This window comes from Colossoma macropomum, unplaced genomic scaffold (genome assembly GCF_904425465.1).
Source record: "Colossoma macropomum unplaced genomic scaffold, Colossoma_macropomum, whole genome shotgun sequence".
NCBI lineage: Eukaryota > Metazoa > Chordata > Actinopteri > Characiformes > Serrasalmidae > Colossoma > Colossoma macropomum.
Genome location: NW_023494784.1, coordinates 11,071,387 through 11,097,259, shown reverse-complemented (window position 1 = coordinate 11,097,259; position 25,873 = coordinate 11,071,387). Strand labels below are relative to the sequence as shown.

The 25,873-nt window shown below is 40.3% G+C and overlaps 1 protein-coding gene across 1 annotated transcript in view; it reads right to left on the bottom strand.

Moving 5' to 3' along the window:
• Positions 1-464: 464 nt before the first annotated feature.
• The window catches only part of cps1 (carbamoyl-phosphate synthase 1, mitochondrial), an 89,379-nt gene continuing 63,970 nt past the window's right edge, over positions 465-25,873 (bottom strand). Inside the window, exons 33-38 of the mRNA XM_036577631.1 lie at positions 17,830-17,904; positions 15,644-15,742; positions 7,615-7,674; positions 6,992-7,104; positions 4,136-4,265; positions 465-1,983 (exon numbers count right to left, since the gene is read on the bottom strand). Of these exons, the coding sequence (XP_036433524.1) occupies positions 1,885-1,983; positions 4,136-4,265; positions 6,992-7,104; positions 7,615-7,674; positions 15,644-15,742; positions 17,830-17,904 (576 nt within the window). The 3' untranslated portion in view covers positions 465-1,884. The remainder of the gene's footprint in view (positions 1,984-4,135; positions 4,266-6,991; positions 7,105-7,614; positions 7,675-15,643; positions 15,743-17,829; positions 17,905-25,873) is intronic.

Below are 25,873 nucleotides of genomic sequence, written 5' to 3'. Positions count from 1 at the left end.
TCCTATGGCACCAGTGACCCCCACCTGGCTGGCACGAGGTACCATCTGCCTGATGGTGTCGCCTCTGTTAGTGCGCAAATCTGATGTAATTATCCCACGAGGCATTACGCAGGTCCTTCTAACATAGCACTCTGTTACCTAATCAGCCTGTGAACCTCCTCAGCTTTTGATTAGCAACACAGTCAGTTACAATACCTGCTTAGCTCTGGAGAACACACGGCTGATGTATTAGCCTTGCTGTTTGTTGAACATCGGCACTTAACACAAAGCAAACGGTATAAATTTTCCCCAGCGATGGGCGGTAGACGGACCGAGCGGCTTGATTACGCATTCTCTGTAGGTTTTGAAACTTCAGGCGGGGGACCCTGCTCTGATCGATGTGTCGGCCTCGCCAATTGATAAACAATGGCAATCAGTCTTAAATTCATTGGGGAGGAAAACACTATTAACTCACTGTGCTCGACTTTATTAAGCCAGAGGATTTTTAATTCAATGTCCCTCCACATCTCCCACGAGCGCTCTCTAAACTCTCACTCAGCAAAGTGACTGAACAAACAGAGACAATAAAAACAATTCATAATGAAAGGGCCGAATGAAATGTCATTTAAAAGACGCATAAAAATTTGGTTTATGCTAATGAATAGCACACAAGCGCTTATTACTTATACAGTATAACCAGAGCCTTTCTCAGAGGACTGTTGTGCTTGTAGTGTGAAATTACTGAAGAGTGGTGATATGTGGAAAGGAGTGTGACATGCTGGTGTTTATTGAGCTCCCCCAAAGTCGTTTGCCCCACTGTTTAACACACATTCAACCACGTAAACGTAATGGCATTTAAATACTCTTCTCTCTGTGCTGAAATACCATACTTAAAGGAGAATTCAGAATGGTTTGATGTGAAATGTGCCATTGTAAAGAAACAGCCAGAATTGTTCATAACAGTGGTGACAGTGTTTAATACATCTAAGCTACATCACAGAAAACTAGTATATGAAATGGTTGTGCTGCCTGATGTTTGAGACATTGCTGTACTGTAGTTCTGGGAAAATTTTGGCCTAAAATCAGTTTTTTTAAATGTCTGTTCATGGTTGAAAGGTACATTCATGTGTTGTAAGGCAAAATAGTACCCAAAGAAACTTTTTTGGTTTTACTACTATTATACCATTATTATAATCCATAAAAACACAAGACAGAGGTTCACTGATTGTTTTTGATAGTAAATAAAATGGCTGTATTTGTGTTGTGGCCATTGCACTTCTTTACCACCACTGTAAAGAAATCTGAGACCGTACGTTTCTCTATGCTGCACTGTTTCGCATTTTCTAACCTTCGGAAAAATTGGTGGAATTCTCCTTTAATAGTACAGCTGGAAAACGATTTCAGAAAAGCACCTTCATTCCCATTATAGCCTGAATAAACAGACTACAGCATATAAACAAACAAAAAAAAACCACAGAGGAACAATCAGAAGAAACCAAAACCTATCAAAGGCTCTGTTAGTCCAGTGGCCCCTTTAGGGCTAAGGCAATTGCTATCTTCAACACAATAGGAAATACTGTCAAGAAAAGCAGCACACGAATATAAACAAAGAACAATACTGCCCCCAGGCAAAAATCTTAAGATCAGTAATTTATCCCCTTCTCTCTGTTGTCACACTGAGGTGATTCAACTAGACGCAAGTGTCCTTCAACCCAGTCAAAATGACAACCCATTGACCTTAGAGAGTGGCTGGAATGCTCTGACCCCCCCTCCAAGTGACATTAGACATGGCACTGCAGAGTGCGCTGCCCATAGTGGCACTTTGGACCTTAAGAGGTGGTGTGGGCTCTGTGCCATGGAGGTTGCAGAAGGGATGCGATGAGGGGGTGATGTGCTCAGACGTCTTTAACCCTGCTGGCCACTGTCTCGCTGGCGGTAGTGGAAGAGACTTGTAGTGTCCAGCTCGCTGGAATACTTAATGGCTTCAACAAACAGCTTGATGACCTGTGGGGAAAAATAAAATAACACTCAGTATTTACAGCAAGGATACGTTTCCCATCCAAGCCCTACCCCCAAGACACAAGCATGCATCCTGTCTAGACTAGAAAATCTGATTGGCTGAGCCACGTTCGAAGTTGTTGTAAAATCCACGATATGGCTGTGACCGCCTCACAGCAACTGAACTCTGTATCACTGCGCCACAGCACGAAAAACCCCTCTGCTGTTAATGGATTATTCTTTGACTCTAATGCTGATCGCATGGAGCGCCGGGTGTACTGATGAAGTAAGAACCCATTTTTGTTTAAACTGAGGGGCTGACAACTTATTTTCTTAACTAGAACCAGGCTGGTCAGCTAGCAAACAGCCTAACAGATAGCAAACATGCTAAACAAGTCATCATTAATATCACAGGCTTGAATTAAAGTACTCACAATATGATTCACTGAAAAACAGCAATATAAAAGTCTAAAGAACGTCACCTGAATGGTTTACACACTTCAAATGTCCGTGTTTAAGTCAGAAGTCGCATCAAACCCAGGCTGAATCCCAAATGGCTCCGTACTCCTTAGCCGAATAGTGTGCTGTGTAACATTAAGTTTAGAAATTCTAGTTTCTGCTGTCAAATAGTGACCGCCTGTCGAGACTGAATGTCGATGAATCCCAAATGACCATTTTTAGCAATGTTTTGCTCTGTTGGGCTGCAGGAGTCGGTATTTAAACTCCTGCGTAGTGCACTATGTAGGGAGCAGGGAGCCATTTGAGATTTTACTTCAGAAGAAACGGGATAAGCAGGTGTCTGGAAGCTTATCTATGCATAAAAAAACTATCAGATACAGAATAAGGTTGGCACTTCATGCTCCTCAGGCTAATGGAAGTTATCAGAACTACAGGTTTCTAACTTGCTGGCTGTACAGCTAGGCTACAGTGGCCGGTTGCACCAGCTGTACATAAGTTCAAACAGAGGCTAGTTGTTTACTAAGCTCAGGTTTATGCATTACTACATCAAAACAGGTTGCACCACAAAACTAGGTTGAGCTTAGTAGTTACTTAGTAGTTACCTGAGCAGGTGTAAGTTTTGGGGAAACCATCAGAAATCACATAGAAACACAAACAAGATCATAAACATGACTTTTTGGTTAACTAAGCTAAAAATTCTAAACACAATCCGTTGTGATTTTACTTACAGCTCTAATCATCACCCTGGTTTAAACTCAGGGCATGAAGCTGAACACCAACAGCTCCAGCTCAGTGAGACTCAGCAGCTGCACAAACGACTAAACTGATGCTGCTGTTGTGTCGGTCAGCCAGAAACCGACATTAAAAAAGCTGCATATTTGGTTTTCTCAGTGAAATATTAAAGAATAAACAGGCGATGTCTGTAGATAATGAGTTTAATTCAGTTTAACTTGTACACATCGTTCTCTTCTATGCAGGATATTTTTCCATGAGTCAGAGCAAGCTGGTGCTGTGTTTCCATGACAGCAGGTTTACTGATTATTATTATTATTATATACTGATATTATCATCATGTTAAAGCGACGTATGCATTAGTTGTTACTACTTAAGACATGACTTATGGATTTGTGGTGCAACCAAATTTAGTAAAAGTATAGTTTCAAACTAACTAGTGTAACTAAGGACTTTATGGCCAAACTTGGGTATAAATAAACGTACGCAAAATCGGTGCAACCCAGTCCAGCTCCCTACCATGTTCTATGGACATAAAGCTTAATCAACAAACAAGTAGATGTGCCACTATTTTTTTCACCCAGTTTATAAAGCCTAGTACAGCCACAGGGACTTTCACTGAGATTTTCACCAAATATTACAAAAAGTGTTCTAATCAAATCACTGATCCCATATTTAAGTCTACTCCTTGACGATAAAGGACCATATAGCCCCATATCCTCATATAAGATGTGGAGGGGTTTGGTTGATTTTAAAGCTGGATGTGTCGATATGTGGGCACAGAAACTGAAACCAACAAACACTAATCTAGTCATTTTAAAGAGAATAAGAGAATCCTTTTCCTGTCAGTGTGCACTAAAAGCTCTGAACAGCAGTGATGTGGGACTAAAACAGCAGCATGGACTGATCTGGAGTCTCCTGCAAATTCTAGGAAGGTAGAATGAGCATTTGTAAGAGGGAGGCCAACCTGGAAGTTGGTGATAAGGGGCACGCCGTAGTCCACAGCCATTCTGCGGATAAGGAAGTTGTCCTTGAGGAACTTGGTGTTGTTATTGGGAAGGTTCACTACCAGGTCAATGTGGCCGTCGCTGAGTAGCCTGCACAGAGATGAGCGTCCAAATATGTCAAACACGTTTACACCAATAACAAACTTTAAAACTTTAAACTGTACATTTAAGACCCTGTTCTCAAACTGAAGGCATCTCACTGATCTCCACTGGAGATTATCAACACACATCACGTAAAACAGCAAGTCTGGGCCGCCCTTTTCAGTGGAGTCCTTCTCATCAGACACCATGCCCTTATACCAGCATCGCAAGTGACTGACAAGCGAGGAACGACAAAGGTGACTAAACCCTTTGTCAACATCAGTGGCTTTTCCTGCTTGTTTTTGGCTGACAGCTGTTTGTGAGCTGTCGGAAGCCAAAACACAGGCAGTTTCCTGCCAAAGCTGCAGGTTCTTCTCTTCTGACCAACCCTTGAACAGCAGCCTCCGTTGTGGCCCTGTTTGAGGATGCTGGCTGCCCACCACTGTGTTTAAAGGTAAATATCAACACTGTGGCGTGGCTCAGCACAGTGAGTAGGCTGCGCTGATTCCACATTCTTAATATTTGTCTTTCTGTCCGTTTCTCAGGAGAGCAAACTGCGTTTGATGAAAACAAGGACAGAATTCAGAAACAAGCTGAAGACAAGGGAGGAGTTATTGATGAAAACATCAACAAAGGCAACTTGAGACACAAAATAAATATCCTTTACGGCAGTGAAGAAACATCACTGTATAATTTATAATTTAATCATTTTCTAGAAAACAAAGGTATGATCAGTTTATTTCCTTGTGGCTAAAACTTGCTGGTAACACTTCATTTGAAGGCCGCTTTCATAAGGATTTCATAACATGTGCACAAGCACTGAATAACATTTAAATTTATGAACAGCTTAGGTCAGTAATTGCAAGATGGCGTTTTATGACCTTAACTTAAGACATACAGTTGTTTCATTTATAACACTGTTATGAAACATAATTTGCAAGTAACTGTCTACTTAATAACAGTCTCATTACTTGTGAATAATACTTCATAACTGTATTATAAATGGAACACCTGTCTTTCACTGTAGTTTAAGGCAACTTATTTCAATACAATGTTGTTTACTTCATAAAACATCTTGTCATTGTTCACAGCATGAACTGTTCATTAATACTCTAATACTCAAGTATTGCTTTTTAAATACTCTATTCAGTGCTTATGTATGTGTTATGAAGTTTCACTGTTGGTACCCTTCAGATCAAGTGTTACCAACCTGCCTCGGTACACTTAAACAGTGGCATGATAAGTGTAATTAAGCTCACTGTATTCTTTATACATCACTGCACATTTTGCCATTTGCAGCCCACAGAGGATTTACATACTATATATTTTCCTGAGTATTTCCAAATATTCTTCCTAGGTCCTGGAACGGAATCCACGTTACTCAGTTACATTTTATTAATTAATATTAGTTACTAATTCCTTTTGTGTTTAATTTCATTACAATATCAGAGGTCATACCTCTCACTTCTGAGGCTTAGTGCTTTATTTTATACCAAGAGTGCATCAAAGAAGAAGAGTGGAGCTAAGTAAATCTCAGTTCCTATGCTTATAGATGTGGAATAGATAGATTTTGACCTGACAAGTCTATATTTCTACTTAAAATGTTTGCAGGAAGGTACTTTTTTCACTGAAGTAACAAAACTTTTACTTGAGGACAAGTTTAGGCTTCCTTACACACCTTAAAACAAGTTAAAGAAAAGGGGAATCAGTGATTTCTCCACATTTCTGCATAATCTTTAAGATGGTGCACAAAGACTTGCTGTGAAATATGCCATTATAGAGAATTCAAGAAATTACTTCAGAATCATGGTGACAGGAACCAGGGGCACTGTCTACACTAATATTTCATTTGCTTCTGAATTTTGGTATGGAGAAATATTGGTAAGTCTTGCCTTGTATAACGCTGCATATATCCTATGCCCCATGTGTCAAACACAAGGCCCACAGGCCTGACACAGTCCTATCCGGCCTGCAAAAGTATTTTAATTTTATGTTAATATTAGCCTGTTTCGCAGGCAGCTGCACTACAATCCCCAGCATGCACTGCAACATAATTGTGTGCTCCAACTCTCCTACCCCAACAGCAACGTATGGGGCAGCGGTTACACCTCAATTCTACACTTTTCCACACCAGTCATATCACCAAATGCATTTCAGCTGCAGTTCAACCAATATAAACACTTCACATCAGCTCAGAAACTGAGCCCAGGTCTTAATGAACTTGCAGTAAAGAAATGATAGCAGGTGTCTAGTTCAAGAAAATAAGTAGGTTTAAAAGACTGAGCTCCTGGGGACATTTAAATTTTGAACATTTCAAGTGTCCATGTAATATTTAAAGGTCTACTACAACTGTCTGTATTTTACTGTTGAATATTCTGAATAAACAATGGTCAGTTCAGGTTACAGCACATTCATTAAAAATGAAATTAAAAACGTTTTTCTCTCAGGCCCACAGATTGGATGAGATTTTTTTTTAATATGGCCCTTTTACTGGTTGAGAGTTTGACACCCCTGTCCTACATTATGAACGGTTTCAGGCCCAGAATACTTTCAAAACCTTCGTAAAACAGTGTCACAGGTATCAAACGGAAAAGTTATGTTTACATCTTTGCCCTGTGCACTGTGGAAAGTTATGTTTACATCATTCTCAACCATGAATTGTGCAGAAATTTTGAGAAATTAATGTTCCCCTTCAGGGTCTCTGAATGATACAGATCCATCAGGTTAATACTGACCTGCTGATACTGGGGAGGGTGGAGTCTTTACCGTCGAGGCTGGGCCACGCGACTGGGGTCGTGGGCACATCATTGGCGTTCAGCCAGGCCGAGGTAGCCTCTGTAGCATACAGCTACAACAGAGCCATAAAGGAGGGAAAAGCAATATCAACACTATTCCAACAAATTAAATGTGGTTCTGATAATGTTTTGACCAGCTATGTTTGCCATGACGTGAAATTAAGTATCTATGAAATGTATTTATGAAAAAAGAGGAATCACCCTGGGGTGAAGCTCTATTATCAGAGGAGTTAATTAGGGCGGCACATTTAATAAACTGCAAAATTGCAATGTGTCATGCACTATTTTTAAATAGTTATAGTGGCTTGCAATTATAACTGATGGCATTCTGTCCTTTTTGAGCAAAGAGCTCTGAAACACTAGAATGAGTTATAAAGAAAATATACTGCAAAGCATTTTTATCACACGGCAAAAACAACTGCAGTATGAAATCTCTTCACATTGTGCACCATCTAATTAACAGAATACTTCAGAGAGACAGGCTAAAGTAATCCTCCTCCACCTCAGGCCAATAAACTACAGCGATTTTGCAGTGGGTTTGGGAGAAAAGAGGTTTCACTCACTTTAAATCCCTCCTCCTTAAGCTGGTGCGCAGTGGACAGGAAGTCTGGCCTGAATGAATGCTTAGAGAGAGAGAGAGAGGGAGAGGGAGAATCAGCCATTCCACACGGATGGAGAGGAACCTAAAGACAAATTTCTGTTTCTCAGCATGTCCACATCAGAGACTTAACCACGGCCCTGTAATCAGCCTTTAGAAGCATGACGGATCCTCAGTCCTCCGGCTCGGCCATTAGACAGGCTGCGCAGGACGGAAGCAGTAGTTCGTTTCCGATGGGAATTTCACACTCTCATTTGTACCCCAGATCCCATTAGAAAATAATGCTGCTGTAACAACCTGACAATGACCCCGACAAGATATTCCACATCGCTGCGCTGAGAGCAGGTATGAATCCCAAACAGCAGCCGGAGTACAGGGGAACAAATATTAAATAATATAATAAAGACTGCACTGCTGTACATCGCATACAAAAGAGCTCCGCTCTGCTAACGGCTCCGCGGTCATGTTTGGGGTTTTAGGGATCACGCTGGGCCACACTTATTTATTTATTCACCAAAAGTTCCCAAACACAGTCTGTAACAGAGAAACACAGAAACAAGCTACTAGTTCAGCATCCATGAAGACAGCAAACTTTACTACTGCAAAAAAGTGAAAGACCAGTTTAAATTATTTCATTTCCAGTCTAAACAGCTGCGAGGTACGAGTTCTTCATTTTTCAGGAGATATTTCTGAAGAGATTAGATAGAAGATAAGGAAGGGAAAGTCAGTGTTTTCATAAAGTAAGACAGTTTCCACAAGTTCAAAACATGATTAAAAGACACAGAGAAAATGGGATTCTTAACAACCATACTAGACCAGGCAGACCACCAAAACTGCCCCATCAGATAAGCAGCAGGTAGAGCTTTCATCTTTGAGAGTTGAGATGATTTTGTGTTGTTTCTTACTGACAAAAGGAAATTTGTGAATCGAACAAAGAAGCTGCTGGTGTTCTTAGAGGATTTCTTTGAAATACTGAAAGCAAGTCTCCTAAAAAGAACAGAAGCTGTAATAAAGGTAAATTATGGACAAACTAAATACTGAAAAAAACTCGCATTATATTTAGTTGTTGAGGAATCTGTGTCATTTCCTGTTGAATGTTTTCTGCTTTTTTTCCCCTGATCCTAAAAAATGAATAACTTGTACTTGGCAAGTTGAAACGGTCTCACTTTATTTGCATAGTCCACTATAGTCTCCTATAGATCATCTACAGATGTTTAAACTGTTAACAAACCATCTGTTAAAACTCAGTTGATTCCAAGCAGTGGTGGGGTTGGAGTTAGGATTTGGACCAGGGTGAGGTTCAGGTTAGGATTAGAGCAGGTTTAGAGTTAAAGAAAATGATGGTCAGTTTAGTAGATATTTAGTTGAATGTAACTTGAAAGTAAATTAAGTATCTACAAAGCATCTAAAGTGGACTATCCAGATAAAGTGTTTCAACTAAAACGTGCCTTCAGTGTATGGTGGTAGTATAAGTGAAACTCGGGGCTGGAGTTCTGGGCAGCTTCCGCTTAGACCCCTCTTTGATGGACGGAGGTAGGACTGACAGACAGAACTGCAGAATGTGGGGTGGTGGTGGGGTGTGAAAACTTTATCACAGGAAAAAGAAGGTAGAGATGGGAATATATAGGGCTTTAGACTGAATGGAGGAGGAGCTTCAGGCATGGTCCTCCACATAAAAACCTCTTGGCTCCTGAAAACTACTCGTTGGGTGGGGCAATCTACAGTTTTGGAGGTTGTATCTGCATCATAGACTGTACTCAGCAATATACTGTAATGTCACACTACACTGGAGTTTGGAGTTCGAGTTTTAAGTTCAGCTAGTTTAATCTGTTCTTGAGTCCTAAACCGTCCATGACAGTCTCCCTTGAAGTGATTAAATCACCAGATTTGCTCAGTTTGTGCTAAGTTCTGCTCCCAGTCTTAATTGATCTAATTATCTACTCAATTTAACATGTTATACATTCCCAGGCAAGACGAGCACGGCTAATTACTGCAAGACTGCCAATAGCTCACTAAATGCTTGGCTTGCAATATTTCCATTAAAAAGGTCCGTTTTAAATACGCCTCCAATTGGAAATTCAGAAATGACTTGGAGAACGCCCAAGGCCTGCATTTACCATTCCTCTCTCAGAATGACTGCGCTGATTTAGCATCGACATGGTGCAGTGGCTACTGTGCGAATGACCACATAAACCAGCATACCGGACACCCTTTTCAGTGCAGTGCTGTTCATCAGATGCCAAACTAAAACATACATCTGCAGCATTCGCTCTTATCCATACTTCAGTCATTAAGAGTCAATAAGCAAAGCTCTTTTCCCACAGCATTCCCACTTTGGCCTGTTTGATTCATACGCTTGTGAGAAAGTTTGTGCACCCTTCAGTTTTCTTCTGAAATATAATTCATCAATAGTCTAATTTAACAAACAGTACAGAAAATATATGACACAATCATCTAAAGAGGGGTGTGGAGTATCCTAAACCTATATCCAAGTAAAAGAACATCCTGACCAGCAACCTCCCAGTGTGGTGTAGCAGCTGCACCGACCCAGAGCAGAAGTCCCTCCAGAGAGTGGTAAGGACGGCAGGGAAGATCATCAGAACCCCACCTCTGTCCATACAAGATCTCTACCTGTCACGCTGCCTCAGCAGAGCCACCAAGATAGTCAAAGATCCCACCCGCCTTGCCCATGGACTGTTCAGCTTTCTACCCTCTGGCAAACGCATGCAGTGCAAGACCGCCAGACTCAGCAGGAGCTTCTTCTCAAAGACCATCAGACCACTCAACTCCCTCTAACAACACACTGGCCTATCAGGACTGTTGAACTCCTGAACGTACACACAGACCGTCTGAACACTTTTATTGGAACTCGTCTTCTATACAAAAATGCAACGATTTTTCTGTGCAGTATTTTCAATCTTCTCCTCACTTGAGCACTTGATGACTATTCACCAGTGTCAAGTTTACATTTCTACCGTGCGATAATACTCTCACTTAAACAACGTGCAATAACTTTCTGTACAACACGAAATATTTTCAGATTTTGTTTCTTATACATACGTTTTTTTATGTCTGTCTATGCTGTCTAGTATGTCTAGGTGCAGTTGTCTTTTATGTTATATTTATGTATATTTTGCACATTGGAGCTGGAGAAACACAATCTTGTTCAGCTGTGCACTCTTGTTGTTCACTTTGAAGTAGTTCTCTGGTGAAACAATGATTCAAATGCACCTTTTTGAAAAAAAAAAACTATTTGAGAAGAAGTAGAAAAATGCCATCACAAAACTACTTGAGCACTGAGTAATTCATAGAACTGCAGTGGAACTTAATACATTCTAGGGCTGCAAGATTAAACAGTTTTATACCGATATCACAACTGGAAGGAGTGCTGTGTTCACATTGCAATGTTATCTATAGCCTGTATTATCAAGAGTTTTCATAGTAAGCTTTAACCCCTTAACATTCCAGGTTTATTTCATACTAAGGCTTATTATTCAGTAACTAGAGGGACCTTAATGCAATACTGATATTCTTGTTATAGAAGTGTGTAATAAAACTTTGAAAAGTAGAAAAGTCTGTAGAAAAGTCTTACCAAGCAGAAGCAACCAAACACCCACATGCTGTGTACATGGCAAAACAACTACAAATAACAGGCAGTCTGGCACACTATACTATGTCCAGTGTGGTCAGGCTTCAATCCAGAAAAAGTACTGTTATTCTTGACAAGAAAATAAGAATAATTTATACAAAACAGCCACAATTTAAATTACAATCGCAACACTGACGTTCTGTCATAGGATTTCTTCCTCCCCAAACATTCAACATGTCCAGGTCCTGAGACAGGAAAACGAGTACAACAGTGTTCCCTCCACCATGTTTCACAGCAGATTTTGTTTACGCTGTTTATTATTTTCTCCAAACATAATACTGTGAATGTTTACTGCAGGGTTTTTTCCAGGATCATTTGTACTGTTCCTTGTAGGACACCCACTCCGAGGCAGAACAGCAATGGTGCTGAATTTCCTCCATTTGTAAACTGTGCCTGATTGCAGACTAATGGAGGCCCAAGTCTTTAAAGATCCTTTTGTTACCATTTCCATTAAGAGCTTTTCGTTTTAAGTCCTCTAAAATCTCTTTTCATCAGGTTGTATTATACTTAAAAAGAATTCGGTCATAAATAAAGCAGAGATTTTGACAAAGTAACTTTATCTTAAAAAAAAAAAAATTATCAGGACACTTGAAGCCCACACTGGAATTGACTGGAATACCTGAATTTAATTACCTGCTTTAAGAGGTCGTTATTTTAGAGGCTACTTCTTATATCAGTGACCTTGATACGTCCAGTATGTCCAAAAGTATCCAGACACCCCTTCTAATTAGTGAATGTGCGCACCCAGCTTATGTGTTCTCCATAGAAAAGCACTGATCGGCAGAATGGGATGCTCTGGAGTAGCTGTACATGAGCCTGAAGTCACCATGCCCAGTGCCAAGTGTCTCCTAGAAGGGTCTAAAGCCCCCCCTAAGAGTGGATCAGTGGAACTGTGTTCTCTGGAGTCATGAAGCTCCATCAAGTACGTTTGGGATAAGTTGGAGTGTCCAGAACTGACCATCCAACATCAGTACCTGACCATATTAATTATTATTGAGGCTGAATACAATCAAATCCTCACAGTAATGTTCCAACATCTAGTGTAAAGCCTAAACAGATAGTTTGATACCTTTGATTTCAGGAGAAATGCTAGAAGAGCTTGTTTCTACAACATTTTTGACTGTCCTAGACTAGACAGTGTGACATACATTTTGGTAACACTTTATTGAAGGGCAGCATTTATAAGCCTGTATGACACCTACATAAGCCTTTCATGTACAACTGACATACTGTTGTATGCAAAATGCAAATATTTCAGGACCCCAGCCAAACTACATAGATGTTGAGGTTATTGTTGATTTTTTACTTATTTATACTTATAACTTATTTATAAATCAACAAAATATGTTAATTGACCAGAGGCGCCTAAACTTTTGCATATGACTGTAAGCCTACATATCATTTTATAAAGTGTTATTCCCACAATCATCATCTGTTATTATAAAGGCTGCTTTTGTCCATTTTGATTTCATTTCATCTTAGCAAGTGTTACGACAACTGACGCTGTAGTAGGGCTGGGTATCACCACTGATTTCCCGAATCGATTCGATTCCGATTCACAAGATTCTGATTCACAAGGTCCAAATTCGATTCGATTTCCGACTTGATTCAATTCGATATCAATTCATTTAGGGATATTTCAGTTACGATAACAGGTTTTGTTTGAATATGAAAAGAGATTTTCAGAGAACTAACGTAATTGTAAAGAACATTCCCAACACAAGTGCGTTATTCCAACGAGTCGCCACGTCAATCACCAACTTCTGTGCAGGCAGCCCCATTATCATTTGCTTCCATTTGAGTTTGTGGCTTGCCGTACTGCTACGATGAGAAGACGATGCAACGCGCCTCACTCGGCCAAGCAAACGCACAACAATCATTCAAATGAAGATCAACTTGAATCAAAAAATGTGTTCTTTTTTTTTAAACCACCCCTAGTTTGTGGGAATAAACCTTTATAAATGTCTGTATAGGTTTATGTCAGTTGTCATGAAAGGCTCGTAAAGGTATATATATATATATATCCTTATGAACAATGTCCTTCACTAAAGTCTTACCATTTCTTTCTCTAGGCTTGTCTAATTACAGGTTTAGGTTTGTCCAATTACAGGTGCCAACAATCAAAATATTCCTCAGCTCTTTCCTGCAGTTAGCAAAAACAAAAGAACTGTAATAATGAATGCGCTACCAGCATTTCACATTTCCAGGCACTTTTGCTAATCAAAAAAAATCAAACCAGCAAAATACAATATAATTTCCCAATATAATTTACATTCACACCTCACTGTCAGTCGCTGTCAGTACTTCCTGCCTTTCTCCTCCAGCCCATTCTAAATAACCTTGAACACTCTGCTATTTCCACTGTTTATCTAATTTGGCTACCACTTTGGTTATTTCTGAGCACTCTGCGAGTGCTGCGGCCCACAATGTACCCTTGACCTCCTTCAAATCTCTCTCTAATCCTATCAGCTCTTTCTCTGTGTGTCCTACGGGGGGCTAGAATGAATTTGGCCAGGTCCAATGCCCCCCTTAATGCCGCAACTGCCGTATAACTGAGAAGCACATTAGCCGTGTTGTAAATCATTATGTAAAACTGTGAACTTGTAAGGTTAAAGCGTTGGACATTTGATGTATTAATAAAGAGAAAAAACGAAGTTCAAATACTTTGAACTCTCTATTGGACTAATAAATAATTCACTCCCGCTCACTCTCTAAAAAGACGAGAAGACATGGTACAACAAAGGAAACAATGTTGAAGAGACTGCTTCCATTGCCCTCCTCTGTTTGAGTGGGCATGAATGGGGCATGACAGCACTGGCTCAGTACCAGACAGACCAGCACTCTGCCTTCTGGGTATGAAACACTTCCGAAGGACATGAAAGCCTTCCATCACGCCTGTATTGAACAATTGTGACATGCAGAGCTGCCATGCAATGATGAGGAATAACTACTGTCAGCCTTCATCTGTGCTTCAAAGGACTTATTCAAAGATGCAGATGTAAAGAGAGAGACGGAGGGAGCGCCCACAACAGCGAGACAGAGATACAGAACACAACGACATGGTCATGGCAAGATGGTTGGGAAATAGAGAGATCACTGGAGGGGTTAAAGCTTTAACACTTGTGTGGTGTTGATGTGTGTGTTACTCAGTGGTCTGGTGGACCCACCACATTACTGTTCTTTTAAATCAATACAGTCATAACAATTTATGTAGAAATACCAGATGATTAAAATATCACATGTCCAGCGTAGGGTTCTCCTTTAGCAGCTGTAGCCAGTCAGCAGCCTGTCCGTGTTGTCCACCCTCTCTCACACACACACATATACAAACACAGACACACACACTAACAGCAGGCCATGTAGGAGGAGAACAGAGTGAAGGACACAGCACCTCCACACTTTTACTCACCGCAGGTTCACCCAACACCACATGTGTAATAGAAATGTGTGGGGGGTGAACAGAGTGAAGACACTGAAAATGGGTTATTTTATATGTCCTTCACAGAAAATGAGCAAAGGCCAAGAAATCTGAGGATAAAATAATAAATCAAATAATTTTTTTCTTTTGGTAAACATTGAAAATGGGTCCCACAGACCTGAACACCACACAAGGGTTAAATATATCATCGCTGTCTAAAGAAAACCATGCATCTCCATTTTTGTCGATTATTCTTCTACATTTCAACACACCAGCTGTCCTTTACGTTTTATGAGAAGTTTATGATAAATGGACTAATAGAAAGGCTCTAAAATCATTTGGTATAAAATCTCTTTACATTAACTTACACTGAAAGGTAAAGAAGTGTTTTTGGCTTCTCCTGTAAAGTTACTATTTTGGAGGTACTTGTTTTTTTTTTTGGACAGCGACGATATGGGCGAAACAGCTGTTGAACTCCAGCGCCAGTACAGCAACCGAGACCCTAACGCATTATGGCAGCCCCCCTACAGTTAGCCCACTTTATCCTCCAAATATTACGACTTTATTCTTAAAATAGTACAACTTTTTTTCTCCAAGTCCACTGTTTTTATTTTTGTTAACAGTGGCCCTAAAACACCGTCGTAATATGTACTGATTGACGAACAAGTTTCTGATCTTTAAATCCAAGTTTGAGTAGCTGATAATCAGGCTGTTCATTTGTGTATCGATGATATGGCGGCTGTCACTGTCGCTAGGTAGTGTAACACTGGTAAGGTGATGCCAAAGTCAGATGCAGCCATAACTGTGTCAGACTATATTCAGATTAGGACCAAGATTTACAAAGCCTAATTAAATTTAAAGACGGTTGTTACTTTGCCAAATCCTTAAACGTCTTTACGATGCTAAGCCGCGCTCACCCACACTCACCTGGATACCTATGAGGATTCCCTTCTGAGGGAGTTTGAACCCAGTGGACAGCATGGCCTTCAAAAAGGCTGAGTAGATGTTTGGTCCAAAGCAAGCCACCTGCACAGGAAGAGGTAAAGTCGTCATCTACGACAGAAACTTAGTACTTAATAGTAGTAAGAAGTATTACAATGACACAATTCACTGTTACTGATCAGCCACTGACGCTGATAGCAGGGAGCACCAAAACCTCCTGAGAGTTTTGCCACTATCGGGGCGACTGAGATGAGACGACAGTACAGAAGAGAGAAGTGGAAGAAAAAAAAAAAAAGAGAGGGGAGATTATGAGAGAAAAAGGGAGAGGAGAAGAGATAAAAGAGCAGAGGAGGCAAGAAGAGAAAAGAAAAGAGACTGTGGGAGAAGAGATAAGACAACAGTAGAAGAAGGCACGAAAGAAGAGATGGAAATAAAAGAATTAAAGGAGAAAAAAACAAATGAGAAAAGGACTGAGAGGAAAGGAAATCAAAGGAAAAGAGAATACAAAAAAATGATAAAAAGGAAAAGGAGATTGTAGGAGAAAAGACAATAGGAGAAGACAGAGAAAAAAGGTGGAAGTAAAAGAATTATAGAAGAAGAAAATAGATGAGAAAAGGAATGTGTGAGAAGAAAGGAGATTAAAGGAGAAGAAAAAAATGAAAAGGAGATAAGAGAACAGAACACTATAGGAGAAGACAAAGAAAAAAGGTGGAAGTAAAAGGATTATAGGAGAAGAAAACGAGAAAAAAGAAAACAGGAAAGGAGATTAACGGAGAAGAGAAAAAATGAAAAAAAAGATTATAGGAGAAAAGATAAGACAACAGGAAAGGAAGACAAAGAGAGAAAAAGAAGAGATGAAAGTAAAAGGATTATAGAAGAACAAAATAGATGAGAGAAGAGAAGAAATGTATGAGAAGAAAGGAGATTAAAGGAGAACAAAAGACAAAAATGGAAAAAAAGAAAAGGAGATTATAGGATAAAAGAAAACAGGAGGAGAAGACAGAGAAAAAGAGGCTGAAGTAAAGGGATTTTAGAAGAAGAAGAAAAAAGAAAAAGATTGAGAAGAAAGGAGCGTGAAAGAGAAAAAAATGAAAAAAAGCAGATTATAGGAGAAAAGAGAAGACAATAGGAGGAGAAGACACAAAGAAAGAAGAGATGGAAGTAAAAGGATTACAGAAGAAAACCGGTGAGAAAAGAAGAGAAAAAGATTGTATGAGAAGAAAGGAGAGTGAGAGAAAAAGGAAAAATGAAAAAGAAAAGATTATAGGAGAAAAGAGAAGACAATAGGAGGAGAAGACACAAAGAAAGAAGAGATGGAAGTAAAAGGATTATAGAAGAAAACCGGTGAGAAAAGAAGAGAAAAAGATTGTATGAGAAGAAAGGAGACTGGAGGAGAAGATCGTAGAAAAAATGAAAAAAGAAAGGAGATTATAAGAGAAAAGAGAGGACAATAGGAGGAGAAGACACAAAGAAAGAAGAGGTGGAAGTAAAAGAATTACAGAAGAAAACCGATGAGAAAAGAAGAGAAAAAGGTTGCATGAGAAGTAAGGAGAGTGAGAGAAAAAGGAAAAATGAAAAAGAAAAGATTATAGGAGAAAAGAGAAGACGATAGGAGGAGAAGACACAAAGAAAGAAGAGATGGAAATAAAGGATTATAGAAAACCGGTGAGAAAAGAAGAGAAAAAAAATATATGAGAAGAAAGGAGACTGGAAGAGAAGAAGATCATAGAAAAATGAAAAAAGAAAGGAGATTATAGGAGAAGAGAAGAGACAAAAGGAGAGAAGAGATGGAGGAGAAAATAAAAGCAGGAAAAGTTTAAAGGAGAAGAAAGTAGACTGTAAGAAAAGTGAAAAGACAAAAGAAGAAAACTGATTATAGGGCATGAGAGAAGAAAAGCGATGAGAGGAGAGATGAAAGGAGAGGAGAAATGTTATGAGAAGAGAGGAGAAAAGGAGAGCCTCCTCCTCTGTGGAGTGGACCGAGGCTGGTGAGGTGGTCTCTCTGCTGAGAATCGTCTCGTTCTCTTGGGAGAGATGATGAAACTATGAGCACGGCCCATTAACCCCCCTTTACTGTGTAACTATACAGCCCTATAGTTCGCCACGGCCCACCGAGCACTAAATAGATTCAAGATAAAAGAAATCCGATTAGGAGGAAAGTGTCTCCAGACCTCTCCGGTGGAGGCCATCTCACAGCGCAGGACAGGGTCAGCGTCCCTCAGGCGTGGCCAGGAAAACATCGGCGCCTGAGAGAGAGAGAGAGAGAGTGAGTGAGAGAGCAAGACAGACACATACAATATATAAACGTCTTCAATACTAATATCACCATCACACTGTCACTCACAACAGGTGTTCAGTTACAATTCATGCCACTACAGTCATCTGACTCGGAGAGAGAGAGACTCATGATGAATGGAAAGTGAAAGCAGGAGTGAGAGAAACAGAAAAGGAGCAACTCAACGCACAGACGTGATATTCCATTTAGATTTCGACGATGCTGGACATTTTTAAGAAACATCTAGATAATAATATTACTATAAAACTGAAACCTGAACCTACAGTGTTCAGAACGAGCCCCTAAAATAAAGCACTGAAATCTTTAGTGCCGCTGCCACCTACAGGTGGAAAATGTGAATGCTGTAAGGCTGGGTGGGGAAACTCAGAATCCAAATTCTCTGACAATATTTCATTCTCTGTGGAGAAACTCCTTTGCCTGAGTACATCACCACCTCAACGTGCTCTCAGCTGTTTCTTATTGTACCAGTAAGCCTGGTGATGAGTAAAGGAAACACTGCTTTCCAGCCAGACTAGAACTGATGCTGAGGAAGTCAGATGCTAAAATGAGCTGTTGGAACTTGGAAAAAAATAAGTAACCTGCCTTAAAGTTCACTGAACACAGAATTATGTCAACAGAACAATCATCTGTCCTGCCTTCTGTTATCCCAATTTCAGGACAGCCAGGTTCTTTGTTGATAATTGTTTTATTGTCTAGTTTTCTAGTTTCTAGAATGCTGAGGGGTTGTTTTTCGGGTCGGCCACTTATGCTCTGTTCACGAGATTTGAACAATAACAGCAAATTTCATCTTACAACACTCAAGTTAGGACATCGACTCTGGTCGTTTTACAACACTTATGTATTCACAATAGGATCTGAGTCCCTAAGAAAGCCGATCATCACACCTTGCTTGCGGGTGAGGGTAGACATGCTCCAACAAGGTTGGGGTGGGTTGTAAGAAGGAGCGATGGCAAACCACAATAGCACATTCAGCACAAGGGTGTTTATTTGGTGAAAGGTGTGGAAAAAATAACAAAATGTTGAAAACAGAAAAACAAAACAAAACGAAAAAAAAAATATTTACAGAATATATTTATGAACTTTGAGGAAGCAACATTTTCCCTCAAAATACATTGGCTCAACAACCAACCAGCCCTCTCCTCTCTACAGAAATGCAGTGAGCTCTTTATGTAGGCTTCCACTGGTCGACCCAACCCAGCACATACCAGTCCTTCTCCTCTGCAGGGGGAGACAATAATGACCAACAACAACTGATAAAGTAAATACAGAATCCTTCAAGAATGGATACTTGAACCGTAACAAGCTAAAACCACAGAATGAACAAGATCAAATTAAAAAAATATATACATCAATATTAAACTATATGATATATATATATCTATCAAACCAACCCCCCTCCAAACAGGGTTCTCCTGAGCATGTCTGAATTTGCCCAGGCATTATTTAAGGACAGCTAAAACTAAGCTCAGACCAAGAAGTATCGCTGCCCATGTAAGTACTGTAAGTTATAAACCTGCTGCTAGTATAATGATGTAAAGCCCAGTAGTGTACTTTAACTGTAAAGGGTGATACTGCAGTGAGAAGTAAACAGCAGCAGAGGCAAAGTTCATGAGTGGAAGGTACGGAAAAGGGGACCTAGAAAGGAACCCAGCAAGCCCTCTAGGACAAAAGGTTCTTATATGGCCGTTTCATATTCAGTGTTGAATATACGCCGCTATCAGCCATGTACATCAGCAGAGGCTGTTTTTGAGAGGGGCGAATTGGGCAGCAGTGTGACTTAATCGTGTTTGGGAGGTTATTGTTGCGATGGACTTGGCTAACTGAGCTGCGAGGAGAGTCGGGACTGAAATAAGGGGGATATGAAAGGAAATAGGTTTAACTAGGAAAACTAGTTTGTTCATTCTGTCACACCGACTCTCCCTTCTACGCCAGGATTCATGTTTCTGAGAACATCCTCTCTCTCTTTCTTGCTCTCACTCTCTCGCTCTCACTCGCTCTCTCTCGGGTGTGGAAACTTAAGAGTATAAAGCTTTGGTTCCAAAAACTGGTCCTGAGACTGGGGGTGAGATGAGGCTGGAATCAGGTGTACAGACTGCTCTTTATTCAAATAAACCATCTTTATTTCCACAAACCCCGTCTCCTGGGTCTCTTCTGTGGCAGAATCAAAGATTTACATCATCTTAGACTTAGAAATCTTTTAGTCTAAGTTAATAACTATCTTTTAGCCACCGGCCCCCCTTTGGAGGAGCTATAGTACTGTCCTATTAATAATACATAGTTCATGAATCTATGAGGTCTTCTCTTAAGAAGAGGACAGAGAGAAACAAAAATAAACAATAACAGCAACAACAACGACAAATACAATGACAAAAGCAACGAAAATAGAGAAAAAAATTGGAAGAAGACCCAACAAATGAACAAACATGATTTAAAAAACAGGCAAAAAAAGTCGTGTATATATATTCGACATTTAACTTTCATACAAAAGGCAACACGATACAAAACTTACACAAGATAACTATTTACAGTGCCGTTCTTTGATGCGCATGTGTGTGTGTGTGTTTGCATGCACAGAGATGGGGGGGCGGCGTTCGTGGGCAGGCTAGCGATACGTGGACTAATCATTTGAAGTGTGCCTGTACATTAAGTTCATGAGTGGAAGGTACAGAAAAGGGGACCTAGAAAGAAACCCAGCAAGCCCTCTAGGACAAAAGGTTCTTGTATGGCCATTTCATATTCAGTGTTGAATATATGCCGCTATCAGCCATGTACATCAGCAGAGGCTGTTTTTGAGAGGGGCGAATTGGGCAGCAGTGTGACTTAATCGTGTTTGGGAGGTTATTGTTGCGATGGGCTTGGCTAACTGAGCTGCGAGGAGAGTCAGCCTTATCGCTTCAATTAGTGGCAGCCAGCTTCAGTTAGCTGAAGCAGCCTGGAGAAGAGGAGATACAGACCAGGACACCGTCCCCAGCCCCTCTGCTCTGTATGAGGACCACCAGGGAGAACTTATCCTTCAAACAGTCTAATCAGCTCTGGATATGCAAGCCTCAGTTATGCATGTCAGTGCAAGAAGGGCCACAGAGGTGGGACAAATACACAGTACTATACAGGCTGTTTTGAGGATTAATAGAGCTTTTTTAAAAAGGCCAAACCAAAAAAAAATGACTTTAGTGAACAAAAAATGCTCAGCCTTTTAAAGAGTCTAACTAGAAAGAAAAGCAGTCGAGTTTGAGTAACCATGTTCAACTGATTAAACTTACTAATCTTGCTCTGCAATTTACATGAACATATTTTCTACAGAGAACATGCTTAAATATTGAATTTTTCTGCAGTATTTTAATGCACAATCTTTATTTTTTCGCTAAATTATTTCATACTAAAAAAAATAAAACAAAATATAAATTATGCCAAAACTTTTGCACAGGCCACATTTTAAGTTTCTTTTTTTCCCCTGAAATAAACAGTAATTGTGCAGAAATATGTTCTCTGTAGAGGATGTTTTAACCTATTTTCACTTAGAAAATCAGCACATCATTTGACCAGGAACACCCAAACTTTTGCGTACGATTCTACATGCCTTGAACGTATTTTAAATAAATACATCATAGGCCAAAACTTTATGACAACTTCTAGAGGCATTAAACGCTTCAGACGTCTGGCTCCTATCACCATCACTGCTAACAATTTTGACCAAGCAAGCTTCTTTAAAATGACATACATAACATCAAACCACTCTGAATTACTTAACGGGTATGTTCACATTTTGCAACATCAAACTTAAACTGAACCAACAAACCTTCCGTACAGTATTACAGTGTAACTCCTCCTGTAGCATAATGCTTATTTGCACTACTGCACAAGTAGTAAATTACTCTGTAATATTCTGTGTCATAGTTTGTATAGAATATATCTTATAGTGCACATCTACTTGATCTGCACACATACAGACATTCATATCTGCATATGTACAGATATCCACACACCTTATACACCAATCAGGCATAACATTCTGACCACCTCCTTGTTTCTATGCTCATTGTCCATTTTATCAGCTCCACTTACTGTATAGTAACTTTGCACTTTGTAGTTCTACAGTTACAGACTGTAGTCCATCTGTTTCTCTGCATACTTTGTTAGCCCCCTTTTACCCTGTTCTTCAGTGGTCAGGACCCCCATGGACCCTCACAGAGCAGGTACTGTTTGGGTGGTGGATCATTTTCAGCACTGCAGTAACACTGACGTGGTGGCGGTGTGTTAGTGTGTGTTGCGCTGGTCTGAGTGGATCAGACACAGCAGTGCTGCTGGAGTTTTTAAACACCTCAGTGTCACTGCTGGACTGAGAACAGTCCACCAACCAAAAATATCCAGCCAACAGCGTCCTGTGGGCAGCGTCCTGTGACCACTGATGAAGGACTAGAGGATGACCAACACAAACTGTGCAGCAGCAGATGAGCTATCGTCTCTGACTTTACATCTACAAGGTGGACTGACAAGGTAGGAGTGTCTAATAGAGTGGACAGTGAGTGGACACAGTGTTTAAAAACTCCAGCAGCACTGCTTGTTCAGACCCGATCCACTTATACCAGCACAACACACACTAACACACCACCACCACATCAGTGTTACTGCAGTCTGTAATGTTACATGTCATACATGTGTGACTCACCAAAACAAAGTCTGTGTATGTGTAACATACTTGGTGAAATAAAGCAATTCTGATTCTGATTCTTATGTGTGTTTGGTGATCGCATCTTGTTTGGATTTCACTTGACTGCATGAAAAGCCAGGTGTGAACAGACTCAAGATGCATTGTGATCAAACTATGATCAGGTCACTCAAATCACATTCGGAGGTGGTCGGAGACGGATCTTGACCACATTTAACATGAGTGTAAATGGAATGCATTTTTTGGTATCCATATACAATTACATTAGCGGGAATGCGTCTGCTGAGTGCTGACTAGCAGCTGAGAGGATATGCCAGACTAAAGTTAGCCCCAAACGAAGAGCCTTCATGCACCCTGGGCCAATGAAAGTGTCCAAGCTGAGCTGGTCAACTTGTATTGTTGGAAAAATCCAGCCAAAGTTCAAGTACAATCCAGACATAAAACACATTAATGCAAAGTGTAAACAGGCTCAGTGATTGAATTATACAGAAATTTTGAAAAATCAGTGGAAGTACCCTTTAAGGTTTCTCCACTGCACCTAGATTGCCTTCTCGACGTAAACATATCTATACTATTGTGTATGTACATGTGAGCTGCCGTCCATAATTTGACAGAATGACTGATCAGAGACAGATCAGAATCCAAAAGCTGCTAAATTTATTTCGTACAATAATTCAGTACTGACGGCACAAACACAAACGACTTCCAGCGCAGTTAAGGCTTAATGAAAACAGAGATCAATAGTGTAGTGGAATTAAATAGTGGCTAAGACATCAAGCAAAGGCCCTCCGAGTGTCCCTGTGTTTTCAGACAGCGTGAGGTTCTCAAACTCTAATCCAGGAGGACCACAACATTGCACAGTTTAGCCTTCTCCCAGCTCTAATTAGCTCTGATTCAACTCGGCTAATTATCAAGCCTTTCATGAGTTGAATCAGGTATGTTGGAGCAGGGAAAACACAAAACTGCGCCGGCAGTGCAGCTCCCACAGGGAGCTGAGCCGAGGAACCCCGACGCAGTCCATGTGGGCAAGCCATGTGTCTTTCACTCATAATGATGGCAGAAACATTATTCACAGCAGCGGCACCTGACAACTGCAGGTGGAATCCCAACATGCAGCTTTCAGTATTATTAGACCGCATGAAGCTTCAGTTAATGACAGCGGTTGTCATGGAAAGCAAGTTTGCCGGGTGCCAAGGGTCATCATGAGCAATGTAAATATCTACTAACAGGAAAAACAAACACATTTTCCGTGTTTTTAAAGGGCCTATATCATGGAAAACTGAACCTTCCTTGCTTGTTTTAAGTGCTTAATATGTTAGTATTACACTTATGTAACATTAGTGATGCACCAAAATGAAAATTCTTGATCAAAATTCAGGACACAGAATGGAAAGAAAAGGTTCTTTTACCAATCCCCTGGCATTTTATTTACACTTGTTCATTAAGGTAATAATGCAGACAGTGTTTTAAAGACAATATTTGCCACATTGGGAAAGAGAACTGGGAGAACTAGAGGACTGATTTAATCTTAAACAGCTTGCGAAACAATAGTAAATATCATAAGTTATAAAATTATACATACATACATACATACATACATCATCTAAACCGCTTATCCTTCTGGGTCGCGGTGGGGTGCTGGAGCCTATCCCAGCTGTCATTGGGCGGAAGGCAGGATACACCCTGGACAGGTCGCCAGTCCATCGCAGGGCAGACAGACAGACATACACATTCACACACACACTCACACCTAGGGGCAATTCAGCATGTCCAATCAGCCTGACTGCATGTCTTTGGACTGTGGGAGGAAACCGGAGTACCCGGAGGAAACCCACGCAGACACGGGGAGAACATGCAGACACACAGAAATGACCCTGGTCGCCCGGCTCAGAATCGAACCCAGGCCATTCTTGCTGTGATGCGACAGCGCTACCCACTGTGCCACCGTGCCGCCCCTTATAAAATTATAAAAAAATAAATAAATAAAATAAAATACTTCATGGCTTCCCAAAAGCTGAGTTCCACAGAGCCTCCAATATAATGAAGCTTGGTTCTTTAAAATGTAAAGCAAGTGAACCTGGATTTGGTACTATTAATGCTATTAGCACACAATTGGCTTTAGTGTCCATCATTTAGAGAAGAAAAAGCCATGAACTCCAGCAGCATCTCACGAACATACGTCTGAGCAACTTTCAAAACCAGAGATAAAATGTGATTTCCACTGAAGAACATTAAATAAGTTAATTAAATAAAAAAATATGGAAGCTAAAGACTGAATAGAACACCAGTCTGAGCTGCGGTTGAGTATTTCTCTGTTGATCTGCTGCCACTCAAACTGTTCGAACACATCTCTGCTGACTAGCGGAGGAGAGCAAAAGGAGTAAACGATGTTTTTAATCATTTTCAGCACCATTCAGATTAGGGATGAATATATTGGCAAATGCTTTTGACTTACAGCCAACCATTAATAGCCATGATTAATCGTTAACAGACAGTCCTAAAATCATAGACGTGACCCATTAAACATCAAACACTGCGCATTTTATATAAGCATGGCTTTACGTTTTAGGTTTCCGGCTTTAGTCAAGGCACGGCGAGTTTATTTGTATAGCACCTTTCATACACAGCGGCAACTCAAATGGCTTTACAAAAACACAGAAAATAAAAGCATGAAATAATATTAAATAATCCAGTTTATGACCCCCTGAGATGTAGCACCTCCGAATGACATTTGCAAAGATAGTTACAAAAACATAATTAAAAGAAGTAAAGTACAAAAGTAGAATCGAAACATCTGTTAAACGTAATGTTGCCTACTTTGTTTCATTTACCACAAATTATGGCCCGACCGGCCAGCTTTTAGTTCAGGTGCATAGTTTAAACAACAATCTGCATAAAGTCAGCTTTTAAGCTTTCTTATAGGCTGTAGTTTAGGTCAGTCAGCTGTAGCCTACCTCAGCACCTTGCCATGTGGCTAAGTATCCTAGTTACGAGTGCTAAAAGCTACATTTGGGATGGTTTAATCTTTGCTACATCCCGTTCTCAAAGGATTCAGCGGTATTGTCTGAAATTAAGTGGCAGTAGCTGAGAGATGGGTTCGCCTCCAGAAAACGCTCTTGCGCCCTCAGGCATTTAATTCAAAACAGTAATCAAGTTAAGTGAAAACCCTGCCTACTCAAATATTAGCTGTTTGTAAGAATTATAAAGCATTGTTTGAGAATTTATGCAGTTGTTGGTTAAGGGTTAATGGGTT